General features: G+C 40.1%; 1 protein-coding gene across 1 annotated transcript in view; it reads left to right on the top strand.

Moving 5' to 3' along the window:
- The window catches only part of LOC123977121 (inactive dipeptidyl peptidase 10-like), a 92,267-nt gene that overhangs the window by 46,331 nt on the left and 29,928 nt on the right, over positions 1 to 16,008 (top strand). Inside the window, exons 9-14 of the mRNA XM_046059639.1 lie at positions 5,256 to 5,410; positions 7,748 to 7,845; positions 7,940 to 8,063; positions 11,445 to 11,483; positions 11,667 to 11,774; positions 11,937 to 12,028. Of these exons, the coding sequence (XP_045915595.1) occupies positions 5,256 to 5,410; positions 7,748 to 7,845; positions 7,940 to 8,063; positions 11,445 to 11,483; positions 11,667 to 11,774; positions 11,937 to 12,028 (616 nt within the window). The remainder of the gene's footprint in view (positions 1 to 5,255; positions 5,411 to 7,747; positions 7,846 to 7,939; positions 8,064 to 11,444; positions 11,484 to 11,666; positions 11,775 to 11,936; positions 12,029 to 16,008) is intronic.

The raw sequence follows: 16,008 nt of genomic DNA, 5'->3' as shown, positions 1-16,008 counted from the left end.
TTTGTTTCATTCAGTGCGTCCCGAGTATGTGGAAATCGTATGTACCTGCCCATCCTGCTTGAGATTGCATTAAGTACTTGGGCCAGCCACCTGGAAAAACAGCTTTGGGAAACCTCAGCAGAAACAGATACAGTTTGCTGGAATGACCCAGACGTGAGGAAATGCAGATCGTGCTTCTTCCAGCCAGAGGGAACAATCGCCGACCGTCCGCACCGTGTCCGGTCGCTCCGCGATCTCCTGGTCCTGACTCTGTACGCCACATTCCTTCTGTGATACCTACAATGGGTTGTGTCGCTATTTAGACCGGCACGCTGTGAACAGTTGGTGATCGTTCCCTCTGGCTGGATGAATTTTACGCGTGATCCGTGCACTACTGCAGTTGGGGGCTCGCCGCAGTGCCACGCAACTTTCTAAATTCTTCCATCTCACGGAGAAAAGAAGTCAGGTCTAAACGAAATTTGCTTTATTGGCATGAATGTTAATACAACAGTATTGCCAAAGCTAAAGGAAAATTAAAAAATTATTCTATTCATATAGTTCATTGAAAGAATGATTTTATTTCTATACATTGGATATAGAATAATATTATCTAATATTGTTCATACATATTCTTTCATTATGGCTGTGTCTCCTTCTGGCAACAATAACAGAAGCCATCTCTGCACAACACTTGGTGGTTTGCACCTTCCTTTCAAACGTGTTAAATACAGAGGCTGTGTGAAATTGCGTTTAGGCTTGGTAGATCACATTGCGTGTAGTAAATAAATGTATTTGCTTGTTACACCCCAAATTGCATATTCATCAAGACAAAAGTAGTAAATGAACAACAGGTGCTATCTTGTGCTTTTGAAAGACGTCATTCTGCGTGCACACCGTGATCAGATCAGCTTACATGCAAATTTACTGGTGATATCAAGTTTGCACACGTTTTTACTCACGCAGACCTTTAGTAAATCAGGCCCTATGTACATACTTCCATGGTAGTTATTATTACTTCATCTTCATCAATAAAATCTTTCTGGTCATTGTCACCTCTTCCGCCAAGAAAACACCACCGTGCTGTTGATCATGGTGTGCTAGCTGACTTAGCCAGGTAAGCTGGGGAAAATCCTGGCTACAGCCCTGTCTCTGTCGGGCTGTTAGCTCGGTTACGAACAAGGGTCCCCTGATCTACGATCTTCTGCAGGACAACAAATTTGACTTCAGAATCAGAAATACATATATTGATCCCCGAAGGGAAATTCTGTGTTACAGTTGCCCACATTGCACAAGGGCAAATGAATATAATAAAGAGAGTGGTATATAGAGAAGTATATAAATATCAGAGTAAAAATATAAAATAATATAAGGAGTGTGGATATGTACAGTATTTACATAGTTAAAGGAATTGTTATGATACAGTATTTACATAATTAAGGAACTGTTATGGTGAACAGTAATAAGGCATAAATAGTAGCAGCAGAGTATTGCACATTACAGGTTATTTCAGTAATTCCATTCAAAAAGTGAAACTTGGGTATTATATTCATTCATTACAAACAGACTGATATTTAGGATTTTTAGAAATGTTGGCCAACTGAAAAGTATGAACATGAAAAGTATGAGCATGTACAGCACTCAACACTTAGTTGGGGCTCCTTTTTGCCTGAATTACTGCATATTCTAATTATATGACCAGCCCCTGTATAATTTAAGCAGGTGTTATTGCACAAAACAGATAATATTGTCCAGTTTAAAACTAACTAACTGTCCATGTGTCAGACACTTAGAGGGAGGAGTTATAAAGTTTGATGGCCACAGGCAGGAATGACTTTCTGTGGCGCTCTGTGGTGCATTTTGGGGGAATAAGTCTTGCACTGAAAGTGCTCCTGTGTTTGAGCAGCACGTCATGCAGTGGGTGGGAGACATTGTCCAAGATGACATGTAGCTTAGACAGCATCCTCCTCTCTGACACCACCAACAGAGAGTCCAGCTCCACCCCCACAACATCACTGGCCTTGCAGATTAGTTTGTTGAGTCTGTTAGTGTCCGCTACCCTCAGCCTGCTGCCCCAGCATGCAACAGCAAACAGGATAGCCACCACAGACTCATAAAACATCCTCAACATCGTCCTGCAGATGTTGAAGGACCTCAGCCTCCTCAGAAAATAGAGACGGCTTTGGCCCTTCCTGTAGAGGACTTGAGTGTTCTTGGCCCAGTCCAATTTATTGTCCAAGTGCACTCCCAGGTATTTATAATCTTCCACAATGTCCACAGGGACCCCCTGGATGGAAGCAGGGCTCACTGGTGCCTTGGCTCTCCTTAGATCCACAACTAGCTCCTTAGTCTTTGTCACGTTGAGCTGTAGATGGTTCTGCTCACACCTTGTGCCAGACTGAAACCTGGCAGCAGCAGAACTATTACGCACAACTCAACGAGGCTGTACCACCCGGGTTTGACATCTGTCAATCGCGCGTGTCAGGTCGAGGAGGCGGGTTTACAATACTTTTCAATGACAAATTGAAAGTGTCCTCTGCCACCACCCCTGCCTCCAATTCATTCGAATCCATAGTCCTGCAAATAAATGGGCCAGTCCCTAACATATTAGCAACTATCTATCGTCCACCCAAGTCTTGCAATAATACTTTTTTAACTGATTTTAATTTATTTTTAACATCCATCTGCTCCATTGCCCCCAATGTCATTATTCTGTCAATATTCATATGGACAACAGTAGCAACACTCACACAAAGGACTTCTCCTTTTGGACTACAACAGTATGTTGATTTTCCCACTCATAACCAAGGACACATCTTAGACCTCATCTGTTTCTCTGGTCTAACCCCTTTTAATTGCACTGCATCTGACTTGCCCATCTCTGACCATAAGTTAATTTCTTTTAATGTCAACTTACCACTACCCAAAATTAATCCACCCTGCTCCATCTCATTTTGAATTTCATTTCATTTCATTTTTCAAAAACAAAATTGACAACATCCATCAACAGCTACCCACCTCACATAATGGTGCACTTTATCCACCTACATCTGCCCCACCCCCCCCTCTACTTTATTATCTAGTTTCCTACTCCCAACTGTCACTGAAATATCTGACCTTGTCCAGAAATCCAAGTCATCCACCTGCCAGCTTGACCCTCTCCCTACCTACCTAGTTGCCTACCCTCCCTCTCCTCTCTTATAACTAACATCATCCACTCCTCTCTTATTTCTGCTCATGTCCCCTCTTCTCTCAAAACTGATGCTATTACCCCTGTACTAATGAAACCTGGTGCAAATCCAAGCGACCTAAATAATTTTAGACCAATCTCCAACCTGCCATTTATTTCAAAAAACTGTTGCTGAGCAGGTCCATACTCATCTCATCAACAATAACCTCTATGAACAGTTTCAATCTGGTTTTTGCCCTCTCAGCACAGAAACAGCACTAATCAAGGTCACCAATGACCTACTAATGCCTGCTGATTCAGGTCTTCTTACCATACTCATCCTTCTTGATTTGACTGCTGCCTTTGATACCATCTCTCACAATATCCTCTTGCCTCCATTGGTATCATCAACACATCACCGAACTTTTTCACATCATACCTATCTGGCCGTACTCAGTTTGTACAACTTAAAAATGTTCAAACACAACCCTCCCCAGTCACCAGTCATGTTCCCCAGGGATCAGTCCTGGGGCTTCTCCTTTTTATAATTTATTTACTTCCCCTTGGTTCTATTCTCAGGAAATATCCAATGTCACTGCTACACTGATGACACCCAGCTCTATTTGTCCACCAAACCTACGGTTATATTCCCTCCATCTTCTCTAACTGACTGCTTAGATGAAGTTAAAACCTGGTTCACTCAAAACTTCCTCAAACTAAACAGTGATAAAACTGAAATTCTCCTTGTTGGCTCCAAATCCACCCTAGCAAAATGTCCAAATTTTGCTTACCTCATAGACAATTCCACTGTCCCCTCCTCCCCCATGTCAAGAGTCTTGGTGTCATCCTTGACAGCACACTTTCTGTTGAAAAACACATTAATAATCTTACCTGGTCTGCTTATTTCCACTTACACACCATCAACCGCTTTCATCCTTCACTTACACAACATAACACTGCTACTCTCATCCACGCTCTTGTCACTTCCCATATTGATTACTGTAACTCCCTTCTCTCTGGTCTACCTCACAAGTTCCTCCTTTAAAACTTCACTCAAAACCCACTTATTTCTAAAGGCCTACCCCACATAACTCCACCTTCCACCGGCTTCGTGATGAACTGCTTTCGTTTACTTTTACATTTTAATCTTCAAATTGTGTCTTGTTTTTTATTTATTGTATTTTTTATTTATTGTATTTGTCTCTTTGAAATGTATTTTAACTGTTTTAATTTGTAATGTGTCCGTGAGTGCTATGAACGGCGCCCACAAATAAAATGTAGTATTATTATTATCTCATTATACAACCCTGTGTTGTAAAATTATAAATAAAATCTACCTTGTAATAAGTAGTGTTTTGATGAATCTGTCTCGTGTCCTTTCAGTCGCCAGGAGGCACAGAGAAAGGTGTGATCAGAGGTCGAGAATATAGTTTTGGGAGTTCACTGTGCATCCTCACTTCAGCTCTATGAAGCGTTTCAAAGATTTGTCTTTTGCATTATAAATGCAGCAGCACAGAATAGACAAACTAGGCAGAATGGCGATGAAAAATCAACAACACGCCTCTACAATCCATTAAGTCGCTGCGTAAACAAATTCAGTAATGTGGTGATGGTCTGCGCCGTTTGTACAGAGAGCAGCACAAACACAGACTGGGGAACGATGGGGAACATTATAGACTCATTTCTGTTTGTAGATTTACTGCAAGCTGTGTATTTTCTCTTTTTGATTTGCTTTAGATTGTAACCATTTGGCTGATGTTTTGACAGTGAAGGAAAGAGCAGAATACATGTTCACCAACACTATGAAAGAAAAAACAGCCAAATTATTTTCCCCCCTCAAATGATCTGTTTTTTTAAAAGGTGTTTTTAACCTATTTGTATTTTCTATTAGATTGAAAATAACTTGTAGCACATTTGGCTGCTGATATCTAAACAACTTACAGGAAAAATAAAAAGAAACCAACAAGTAAGCGGCACAAAAAGGAACATGTGTGATAATAAAACAAAGAAATTTAAATTAATAATTCGTACCTCTGAGCATTAAAGAGTCAGAATGAGAAGAAAAAAAGACCTCTATCATGTGTTGTTGTTTGTGGATATTTCTTTTCAGAGGAGATCCTGTGTTCACACTTGGCTCACTGGTGGTCGCCTGACGGAGAGAGACTGGCTTTCCTCACCATCAACGACACCCAGGTACCCAACATGGTTCTGCCCCAGTTCACCGGCAGCACCTACCCCAAAGGACTACAGTATCCATATCCCATGGTAAGTCTGAGAAAGAAAGTCCTCACATCATGTATTAAGTTACAGAGAAATACATAAAGACTTTTATTCTTACTTGTTTTCCTGCTTTATTCCATGCAAACCTTATATTTTATTTATTTCTCTTTTGTCTTTAACCCATTAGATACAGTAGATAACAACATGGCAGCGTCATAATATTTTGCCTTAAACCCCTGAAATCAACAAATACTATTTAGAGCTGGATCAACAGAAAATGTATGCAAATATTTCAGAATAATTGCTTCAGCTTCTCATATGTGAAGATTGATTCCTTTATCTTGTCATCTATGATAATAACCTCAATAGACTGTAGGGTGGAAAAAACAAGCAATTTGAACAAGTGACATTAGACATGTTTAATCTTTTCCCTAATTTGCAAAATTTTTAACCTTATTCAAAACAGACTAGACGAAAACCTACCTGAACACAACACACATGCATTGATATTTAATAGAGACAGACCCGAATAGCAACATAATGATAAGAAATAAATGTACCTTGCACCAACAATAAGAGATTCTGTAGTCAACTGGACTATATTTGTACAGAAGACAATACTTTTCGAATAAATTGTATATTTGTGAATGATTTGAACTGATTTTATACATCTGAAATATTAAAGGGCGCCCATAACAAGATATGATAACAGGATTAGTTGAAAATGCAGGACCTGTCAGTTTATATTGCGCTTTTAGATGAGCAAATCCTAAATATATTACCTTAAACAAATTGCTATACAATGAGCATGTAACATTTGGGGGGCCCTTAGGTTCTGGAGCCCTGTTGCCCCATAGGTAATCCATCTCTTTCCCCAATCTTTAGGTTTCACAGTGAGTGTGAAAATCACATTCTTACAATAAATGCAGGTGATGAACTAAATTCAGAATCTGCTTCAGAAATTGAAGAGAGAAGAAGATATTTTAAAACAAACTGTTTATTTCAAACTGTACTTAATTATATATTTTTTAGACAAAATGTCTTGTTTTTGCAGGATTTATATGTATAAAATGTGCTGGAAGACTTGCTTCCTGAAAAGCAGTTAAGAGTAGACTTTATTCAACATGGTGCTGTGTGGATTGTCAGGTTCACTAATGGACGGCAGGTCAGTACTCTGTAGTTTCAAAGAGAAACTTACTCGCCATCCTCCTGCTACTAAAATGGAAAACTTTTCAGGAAGCTTCTATTATTAGTGGAGGTGTGCTTACTGTTTGTGCATCTGTACAGCTCTTCAGGATGAAATCATTAAGGGGGGAGGCAATGATCTTAACTGGTTTAGTCCAACAATTCCCAACATGTTAAAAAAGCGCTCAACACTATTTAATACTGCACAAGAAAGAAAAGAAACAACTAAAATGATTAAACATCCAATAAAACTTTTCAACTGTTTTAATCAATAAAAAAAGCTATAAAAGCCATAAGAAGCACCTGATTCTGTTTTCTTGAATCCCCCAAAAAGAAACTCCTTTTATGGCTAGTTGGGAGATACCTTTTAGTTAAAAGCATTAACTGACACTTCTGCAAACTCTGACTTTAATTTAAAATGATATATTTAAATGTATTTAATTAAAGGTACACTTATTAGTTCAAAAGAACAAGAAAGAAAATATTTTGATGTTCTAACATAGAGTGCAATATTTGAATGTTTTAGGTTTTGTTCAAAGATAGATTGATTAGTAATTTGCATAAAAGGCATAACATTAATTCAGTTAAATTGTATTTATAGAGTGCTGGTTAATAACAGAAGTTATCTTATTGCACTTTTCATAGAGCAGGTCTAGTCCGTACTCTTTGTAATGTTATTTAAAGAGACCCAACAATTCCCACCACGAGCAAGCATTTGGCAAAGGTGGCACAGAAAAGTTTTAGTTTTACAACTTAAATATCTGCTACACAGACTCAGAGCCTAAAAACTGAGCTGTTTCTGTAGTTCCTGCTTAAGGGTAATTTTATCAAATATTTCCTCCCAACAACTTTGTATGGAATAATTATAGGTAAAAGGGAGACAGTGTTCAAGTGGTTTACTTAATTCCTGGTATAAATTTAACCTAACTGCAAGTCAACTGAACATGCAAGCATACTAGTTATCATATATGGAGAATAAAGTTTAAATGATACATTAATATTTATTAAGTAAAATTAAGTGTTAATTTAAAAGGTCAAAGTGCAAATCACAGCACATTTTGGTGCTGTTGCAGTTTTACTAAACTGATATTATTAATCAGTGGGATAATCTGCTCCCATCGCACTCACAGAAAATGTAGTGTAGTGATAACGATATTATCTGATTATAATCTCTCTGTGTCTGTCTTCAACGTTAAGGCCGGTCAGACAAACCCAGTTGTCAAGTTGTCGGTGGTCAACCTGTTTGGAGCAACACACACGCAGGAACTGCAGCCTCCAGATCAGCTCAGACTCAGGTAACATACACAAATAAATAAATAAATAAATACAGCAGTGGTGCACAAAGGAATTAAATCCTTTCTGATTCTCCTCTCTGCGTCTTCTCTGCAGGGATTTTTACATCACCATGGTGAAGTGGATCAGTAATACTCACCTCGCAGTGCGGTGGCTTAACCGGCCCCAGAATGCTTCACTGCTGACAGTGTGTGACGCCACCATAGGAATCTGTCTTCAGGTGGGTACGTTTTGATTGGACGACGGGGTCGAAGATTAAGATTAGGATGAGATATTCGCAACAACATCTGTAGCCACTGAGGCAGATAAGCACTTGTGGATGTACAACATTTAGCTACTTTACACATAAAAGTGAACAGTCAGAGTAGTTCTTTTCAAAATGTTGGATACTGGAGTCTCTACCATGTTCCTGTCTTCATTTTCAAGTCTCACGCCCAGTCTCTTAGGCCCAATAAGGCCCAAGTGAAGCCATAAATGGTAACAAACACTGGCTGCGTTTCAATGTAACTGACTCACATGGCCATGTGTACATTCAGAGTGCATACTGGTTGCAAAGAGACCCATTTTATGAAGCAATTTAAATGTAAGTGAAAGACAAAAATACATACCAAAGTTTATCTGAAGCTAAAATGAGCTGTCTAGGTTGGGTGTCTCCCAAAGTTATGTATGTTTTAGTACCAAGTTCCCTCTTTGTGTTTCTGCAGACAGTGTTCTTGAACTGTGGTGGAGGAACAGTAATACAAAGAAGGAATTTTGAAGCAAAAAGAGGAGGATACTCAGTTGATATGACTAAAAAATTTTTACACAGAACTAGGGCCAGGGTTAGAGGTATAATCTGAGCTTCATGGGGGTCTCTAATATAACAATAAATAAATCCTAGACAGAGAGACAGACAGAGACTTCATTACTCATTACTTGGTCCAACACTTTCTCTCTCAGACACACACTCACACACAGCAGCTCAGTATTTACCCCAGATGTCTGCGATATTGCAACAAAGTTTCAATAGCCTGAAATATGCCAACAGAGACATATCGCACAAGAAAAGAACGCAATTCTGCCCTTTGTGTTGTTATTTTACACACTGCTCGCTTCTGGCACACAGTAGCAAGCAGATGATCATATGTAGCGCCCTACTAATTGGAGGATGCGTCATAAAGCCAATAATACAAAACAAACAAGCAGCAGTCAATAGAGAGTCTAATACAGTAGTAGACTACAACCAGTGTAAGAGGCTAGTAAACAATAAAGGCTGTTCTCTTACCATTACGCAGAAAAAATACACCAATGTGGTCTGTTTTCTGGAGGCTGCAGTCACATTCCTGAAACCCATGATGCTGAAGTCAGATGTCCTTTTTCTATCTAAGATTGTACGGAAGGGAGAGGTTCAAATTGGTCGATGGGAGGCCTATTTAGATCCACAAACAACAAGACTGTTGGCTCGCAACCAGCCCCTGGTTTTGCAGTCAGTGTCATTAGATGCAGAAAAACCCCTCTCACACTCTGCAGAAGTCGGGAGAACAGTGTTGCTCAAGGCTTTACTCTGATGGTGCTGACAGCTTCTTTGGCAGATCGCTCCAAGGAGTTTAGCAAACTTCCCCACTACACAATTCCAAATAAAACAAGCTCTGTCCTTTCGGCCCGAAGTGTTGATCCAGTGGCTTCAGCATAGCTAAAAGCTCACTATTGGGTAGACGCCTAGTAAGGTTAGCAATGATGGACTGGTAAAATTGGGACTTGTTTATTTTAGGCTAAGTTTCAGTGAGGTCACACCCTTTGAAATGGCCACTGCTGATGCCCTCTATGAGTTTGAACTCAGTCCCCCCCCCCCCCCCCCCCCCCCCCCACTTTGAAGTTCACGTAACACATCTTTCATGTCACTTGACCAGCGAGGAATCCAGTGGACGTCAGATGTTTATGTAAACCGGTGTACTTGGCTGTCTCTACACTGGAAAGGAAGCCATCCTCACTCACAGACTTAGTCATGTGCTAATACTGGGAAATCCTTCAGCACAGCTTTGACCGTGTTGAAAATCCTGGGCAGCCGTTTCTTTTAACTCCCTTGCATTTTGGGGGGACTGGTGACTGGTGAGAGAAAAAAACTCTAAATGATAACAGCCTGCCACCACCTTCAATGTGTATTTTACTGCTAATTCTAAGCAATTTGCAAGACAATAAACTGCCTGAAGTTGAGCAAAATCCTGTTTCAGTCGAGCTATGAGTCCAGTCGGTCTCCCAGTTAAAACCGATGCCCCATCTGTGGCTATACTGATCAGGTTTTTTCGAAGACACTCCTCGTCCATTCCTGCTGCCAGGGGGCAGTTTTTGAATGCAGTACACAGCAACTCTGAATCTGTGCCCTGGTCCAGTACAGCAATGTCAAGAAAAACATTGTCCACATCTCCATTCCCAGTGACATCACACCTGACATAAATAATCATGTATGAGCGTCCATTAATTGTGCTTTCATCAAGCGTTATGCTAATATGGGAATCAAGTGATTTGACAGTGGAAATAAATTTCTTTTTCATCTCTTGTGCAATTTGCTCTACAATCTGGGCACATGAATGATCGGATCTGTGAGCAGGGCCGACTGTTGCACCATTCATCTCATTAAATTTTATAATGGGATTTAATTTTGTATAAGGCATCCTTTCTTTAGCGACAGTATAGGCTTCCCTGAACAAACTAGCTGTCTCCTTAAACTTACTGGATCCGAGTTCTGCAACTTTCCTTAGAAGCACATCTTTTTGTTTGATCTCTGCTATTTCAAAAGCTCATTTGTGAGCAATGCTGTCACGGTGTATGTAAAACTGCTTTTGGACAGGGCTTCTTCTTCTTCTTCAGGGCACTCCCATTGATCCAGGCCTCTGCCAAATGCACTCCAAGCCTTTTCTCAGAGAGTAAAAGTGTCTTGGCTTTCTTACATACAAGGCCTCCAACACCATCCTCCTTTGCAAACAGGCAGGGGTTCCTTTCTTCCCAGGATCGCCACTGATTGTGCCCCCACTTCTGTGGTTGTCATTCCGTTGTAGCAGACCCTTCATTATGGGGCTGAGCTCCCACGTAGCGAACCCTGACTGGGGCTGTGGATTTGGTCCCCCATTACATTATATTATGCTTTAGAAAGGGATTTATTTGTGTCCAATATGGACATATGGAACACTTCCAAAGAACAGACAGGAGTATGAGACAATCCCTTAAAGTCACAATAAAATAGAAAAATTCATCCATGAACCCTTACCGTTTAACTTAGTTCACAAGAACAAGAAAGCTGCAAAAACATATTTTGATGTGCAAACAGTGTAATTTTTATGATAAGTAATTTGCATAAAAGGCATAACATTACTTCAATTCAATTGTATTTATATAGTGCTGGAAGTTATCTTGCACTTTTCAGCAGGTCTAAACCGTACTCTTTGTAATGTTATTTAAAGAGAACCAACAACTCCAACCATGAGCAAGCATTTGGCAACAGGTCTCCAGTGACAAGGGACAGACAAAATTAAAGGCTGACTTTTTTTTTAAATTTCCCCAGCAACAACTACTCACAATGTCTTTGTATTGCACATGTAACCATGTTTTCTGCTCTTTTATTCAGAGGCACGAGGAGTCTTCAGAGACATGGCTATCCAGACAGGTAAACTTGAAAACAGACATTTTTCATAACCGTATTTAACAGCAATCTCCTAACAATCCTTATATAAGCATGTCTTCTCCAGTTATTATCCTCACAGCAATATACGATATTGAGGGAAGACTACAGCAAGACTCATTCATGCATGAAGTATGTCACCTCTGAGGTCTGTGTTTCTGTCTGCAGAGACAGGAGCCACTGTTCTCCAGCAACAGAAACAAGTTTTTCCTCACTCTGCCCGTGAAACAAGGAGGTCAGGGAGATTTTCATCACATCACGATGTTCAGCAAAAAGGTGACTCCAGAAGGACTCTTCTCTTTTCTCTTTATCCTCAACATCCTGTGTATCCTGTGATTCTTATTCTCTCACTGCAGAAAATGGCCACCTAATAAGACCTAAAAGGATAGGTTGTGTATTTTCTTGTGTTTCCAAATCTCCAAACTGATTCTCTTTCAGTTAAGAAGCGACCAGGACGAAGTTCGACACTTAACGTCAGGAGACTGGGAGGTGACACAAATCGTAGCTTATGATGAAAATAACCAGATCATGTAAGTTTAAGTTTTTTTTCTCACATTAAAAATTTAATTTCAATTAAAGGGGCATTATGTAGTTTACAGTGGCCAGTAGTGGTACTAAATTGCAGCCTGATGTGTGCTTGTACGTGTGCTTACCTCATGAATGAGCAAAATCTGCTCATGAGCTTCACACAAAGTGGTGGAAACTCATGTAAACTCCCACTGCAACGTTACAGTAATATTTTCATCAGCTTGAGGTTGAACTAACCCATGCTGGTTGCATGGTAAGGTTACATTTACTGCATTGAGCCGACGGGCTACATCGGCGTTAGCTCGCTTGCCGCTTTTCAGTAACTATTTGTGCCCTCTTTTAACCAGAGAGGCTCAGCAATGTGAGCACAGCTAAATGTATTGCGTGATAATGAAAACGGTTAGTGAGCTGGACTGAATTTTATAAACGAGATCGTTGCCACATTTTATAACAGTTAGACCGCATTAAGTAATGTTACGGTAGTGAATGGGTCTTCCACTGTGTTGTCCTGTACCGTTATGTTGCATCATTGTAAGTAACAGTGACTGAGACGGGTGGGAAGCTGTGTACCTGAGTTTCAGTAAATCAACAATAAATATAAATTGACCGTCACAAAGCAAACAATCAGGTCAACTATTCGATTCAATATCTCTATGCATCACAATGCATCACCTCAAGGGTGGGAATTTCTAGGCACCTCATTACCATTATGAGGCTACTGTAATGCGACTGTAAAACAAATAAGATAAAGTTGTATTTTTCTGACTGTGTGACTACTTGGTACTTTTAAAGCACAGTATTTCTAACAATCCAAGCAAGTAGGTAGTAATGAAATGCAGATATTTAATGTTACTTCTTATACTGTAAATATAGCTAGCATTGCATAGCATTATTACATTATTACAGCATTATTACTGACCTCTGCTGCTGCTATTTTTATTTCTGATGCTGCTGTTATTAGCATAGAGTCAGATGGGGGTTGAACCCACTTTACATTGCTCCAGCCAAACACGTTCACTCCACCTTAAAGAGGTGGTATTATGCTTTTTGGCTTTTTCCCTCTCCTTTACTGAGTTATATATCTTTTTTGTGCATGTACTAGGTTTGCAAAGTGAAAAAGTCCGTAGTCCAGCCCAAAGGGAGTTCCCATCTCCCACAGAAAGCTCTGCTCTGAACCGTTTGAAAACAGCTCGTTTGTAGTCCAGCCCTTCACTTCCTTTACTTGTGATGTCACAATGAAAACGCGTCATAAAGCTTGCAGAGCGGCTAGCGGGGTCAGGCACGCCCTCAAACCAAGCTAGTCTGAGCAGAGGCCCTTTGGCTCGACACGCCTTTGTTTGGTTTTCCATTGTAGAAATGTTGTACCTGTACCTGCTTCCAGGAACTTTTTTCGTATCACCTCTGTCGAGGTTCCAAGCGAGCTGAGGGATACTAAAATGTAACGTGAAAACATGTCAGACTGCTGAGAGACTATACACTATTCACTGCATCATCATTGCGTGCACCAGACAGAGGCCAGCAACAGAAAGTTATATATTTTACAGTTTTCAGATGTAATTTCATCAGCAAATCCACTTCTGAGAAGTTTTGAGGTGAGAAATCAACTGTGTAGATTTCGAATATTGACAGTTTTACGAGAAGTGATGGCGGAACAAAAATGTGCTTGAATATTTTCGGAGTTGAGGAGCTCCGCAAGTGGCAACAGGGGATGCCTGTACCAACCAAGGAGCATGTGAGGATTTGCGCTATGGTAGCATTTTTGGGCAAGGCAGCATAGATCGTTGGAACACCGGCAGCAGTTCAATGTTTAGTCCTAAAAGACGATGCAACTCCGACTCTGTTTGGGCCTGGAAATTCGCAACCTGCAAGTATGCTATATTGGTTGTGAATTATATTTAAAATAAACACGGCAATGTAACTTCACAGACTTTTCAAGTGCGGAGTTGTTGTAAACGTTGAGCTTCAGCAATGTGCAGTATGAGAAAAATATGGTGTTTTTTGAAAATTAAACCATGTAAACCTGTTCTGGTACATCCCCTAAATAAGATTTTGAACCTGAAAATGAGCATAATACCAACTCTTTAATATATCTGTTCCTTTTTCTTTGTCTCATCTAGTGTAGTTGCTTGTTTATGTTTTGTTTTGTAAGTTGATTATAGTAATCTTGTATTGAGCACCATGGGCCTTGAGAAACGGCATTTTGTTAATTTGTGTACTCGATATGTGGATGAATGACAACAAATGAAATTGAACTAGCAGCCAAAAAATGTCCTGCTCAGCTTCCAGACTGCAGTCTGAAGAGATGTTAGCTAGTGCTGACTGTAGCACTCATGTTTTCCTCTTCTCCGCTTTCTGTCACGTCACCTACTGCCGCCTGTCACGTAGCTGTCTTTTGAAGAATGAGCAGAGAACGTTAGCCAAGTATTGATTATGTGAAAGTTTAGTAGCAGCAGTCATTCAATCAACCAATGGCTGTCGAACAGGGAGAACCACACGTCTCTGTTGTGTGCATAACGATGCATCACCACGAGACCCGCCTTTTTGTTCCATCAATATTACGTTATCAATTAACCTGTAGATAATCGATTATTGACATTTGTTAATCGATTCATAATTGTCCAAGTCAGCATCACAATGCATCTAAAAATCAATAATTTTTAACACCCCTACATTGTACCATTACATTTTACTGTGACATAGCACCGGCGGTACACAGGAAAGTAATGAGTCGCGTTAGCTGGTGAAGTCATGTAGAAAGCCAAACAACTGCACCGGATAACGTTAGCAACTGCTCGGTGTTAGCTGGCGTGCTAACGTTATCTAACTTGAGCCAACTAAAGCAGAACATCACAATATATTTCACATGCTTTGCAGTAATTTTTGTTTACCTCTCCAATAGGATGAAAGTCAACTCTGTCGGTTTTAATATCCAAAAGAAAGCGGAGGTCTCTCCATGACTCAAGCCTTTCTGATTGTGCTTTCACTCAAACTCAACCTGATTATCGTTTGGCCCGAAGGGCTCCAGTACATAAAACTTTTGTGTTGGTTTTCATCCTTACATGGAGTTAGTTTTGGAGTCTGTGTAGTGCTGGGAGCCGGTCTTTTCGTGGTCTTAGCGGACTCCATCTCGTTAGCTGCGGTGTTGTTGCTGTGTGTACGGTACAGATCCAGAAGGGAAGAGTCTCAGGAGCACACATGCATGGAACAGCCAAGGGATTTCATGGAAAATCACATAGAAATAGGCATACTAGCCATCAGAGATAACAGAAAAACCCAGTGAGTGGATCATATTTATGTGAGATTACAACCCCTTCACACACAGGCAAAATAAAAAGGATTCATTTCATTAAAAAAACTACATGTAGCCCCTTTAAATTGAAAATGATTGTTGTTACATATTTACTAAAGCTCCCAGCACCACTGTAGCTACTTACTTAAATAAATATGTTCATAATTATGATAAATATGTTACCATAATTATGCAGATGACACACAGATTTACATAACCATTTCACCAGGGGACTATGATCCCATACGGGTGCTGAGTAACTGTATTGAGCAGGTCAACGGCTGGATGTGCCAGAATTTTCTTCAATTGAACAAAGATAAAACTGAAGTTATTGTTTTTGGAGCCAGGGAGGAGCGATTGAAAGTCAGCTCTTGACTTCAATCTGTAATGTTAAGAACCACAAATCAAGCCAGAAATCTTGGTGTAGTCATGGACTCAGACCTGAATTTGAGGAGCCACATTAAGACAATTACAAAGTCAGCGTACTATCACCTAAAGAATATATCACGGATTAAAGGACTTACGTCTCAGCAAGACCTGGAAAAACTTATCCATGCATTTATCTTCAGTCAACTCGACTACTGTAATGGTGTCTTTACAGGGCTCCCTAAGAAATCCATCAGACAGCTGCAGCTGATTCAGAACGCTGCTGCTCGAGTCCTCACTAAGACCAAAAAGGTGGATCACATCACT

Source organism: Micropterus dolomieu, linkage group LG01, assembly GCF_021292245.1.
Source record: "Micropterus dolomieu isolate WLL.071019.BEF.003 ecotype Adirondacks linkage group LG01, ASM2129224v1, whole genome shotgun sequence".
Lineage (NCBI taxonomy): Eukaryota > Metazoa > Chordata > Actinopteri > Centrarchiformes > Centrarchidae > Micropterus > Micropterus dolomieu.
The sequence above is the reverse complement of the archived record's forward strand: the minus strand, read 5'-3'. Positions and strand labels throughout refer to the sequence as shown.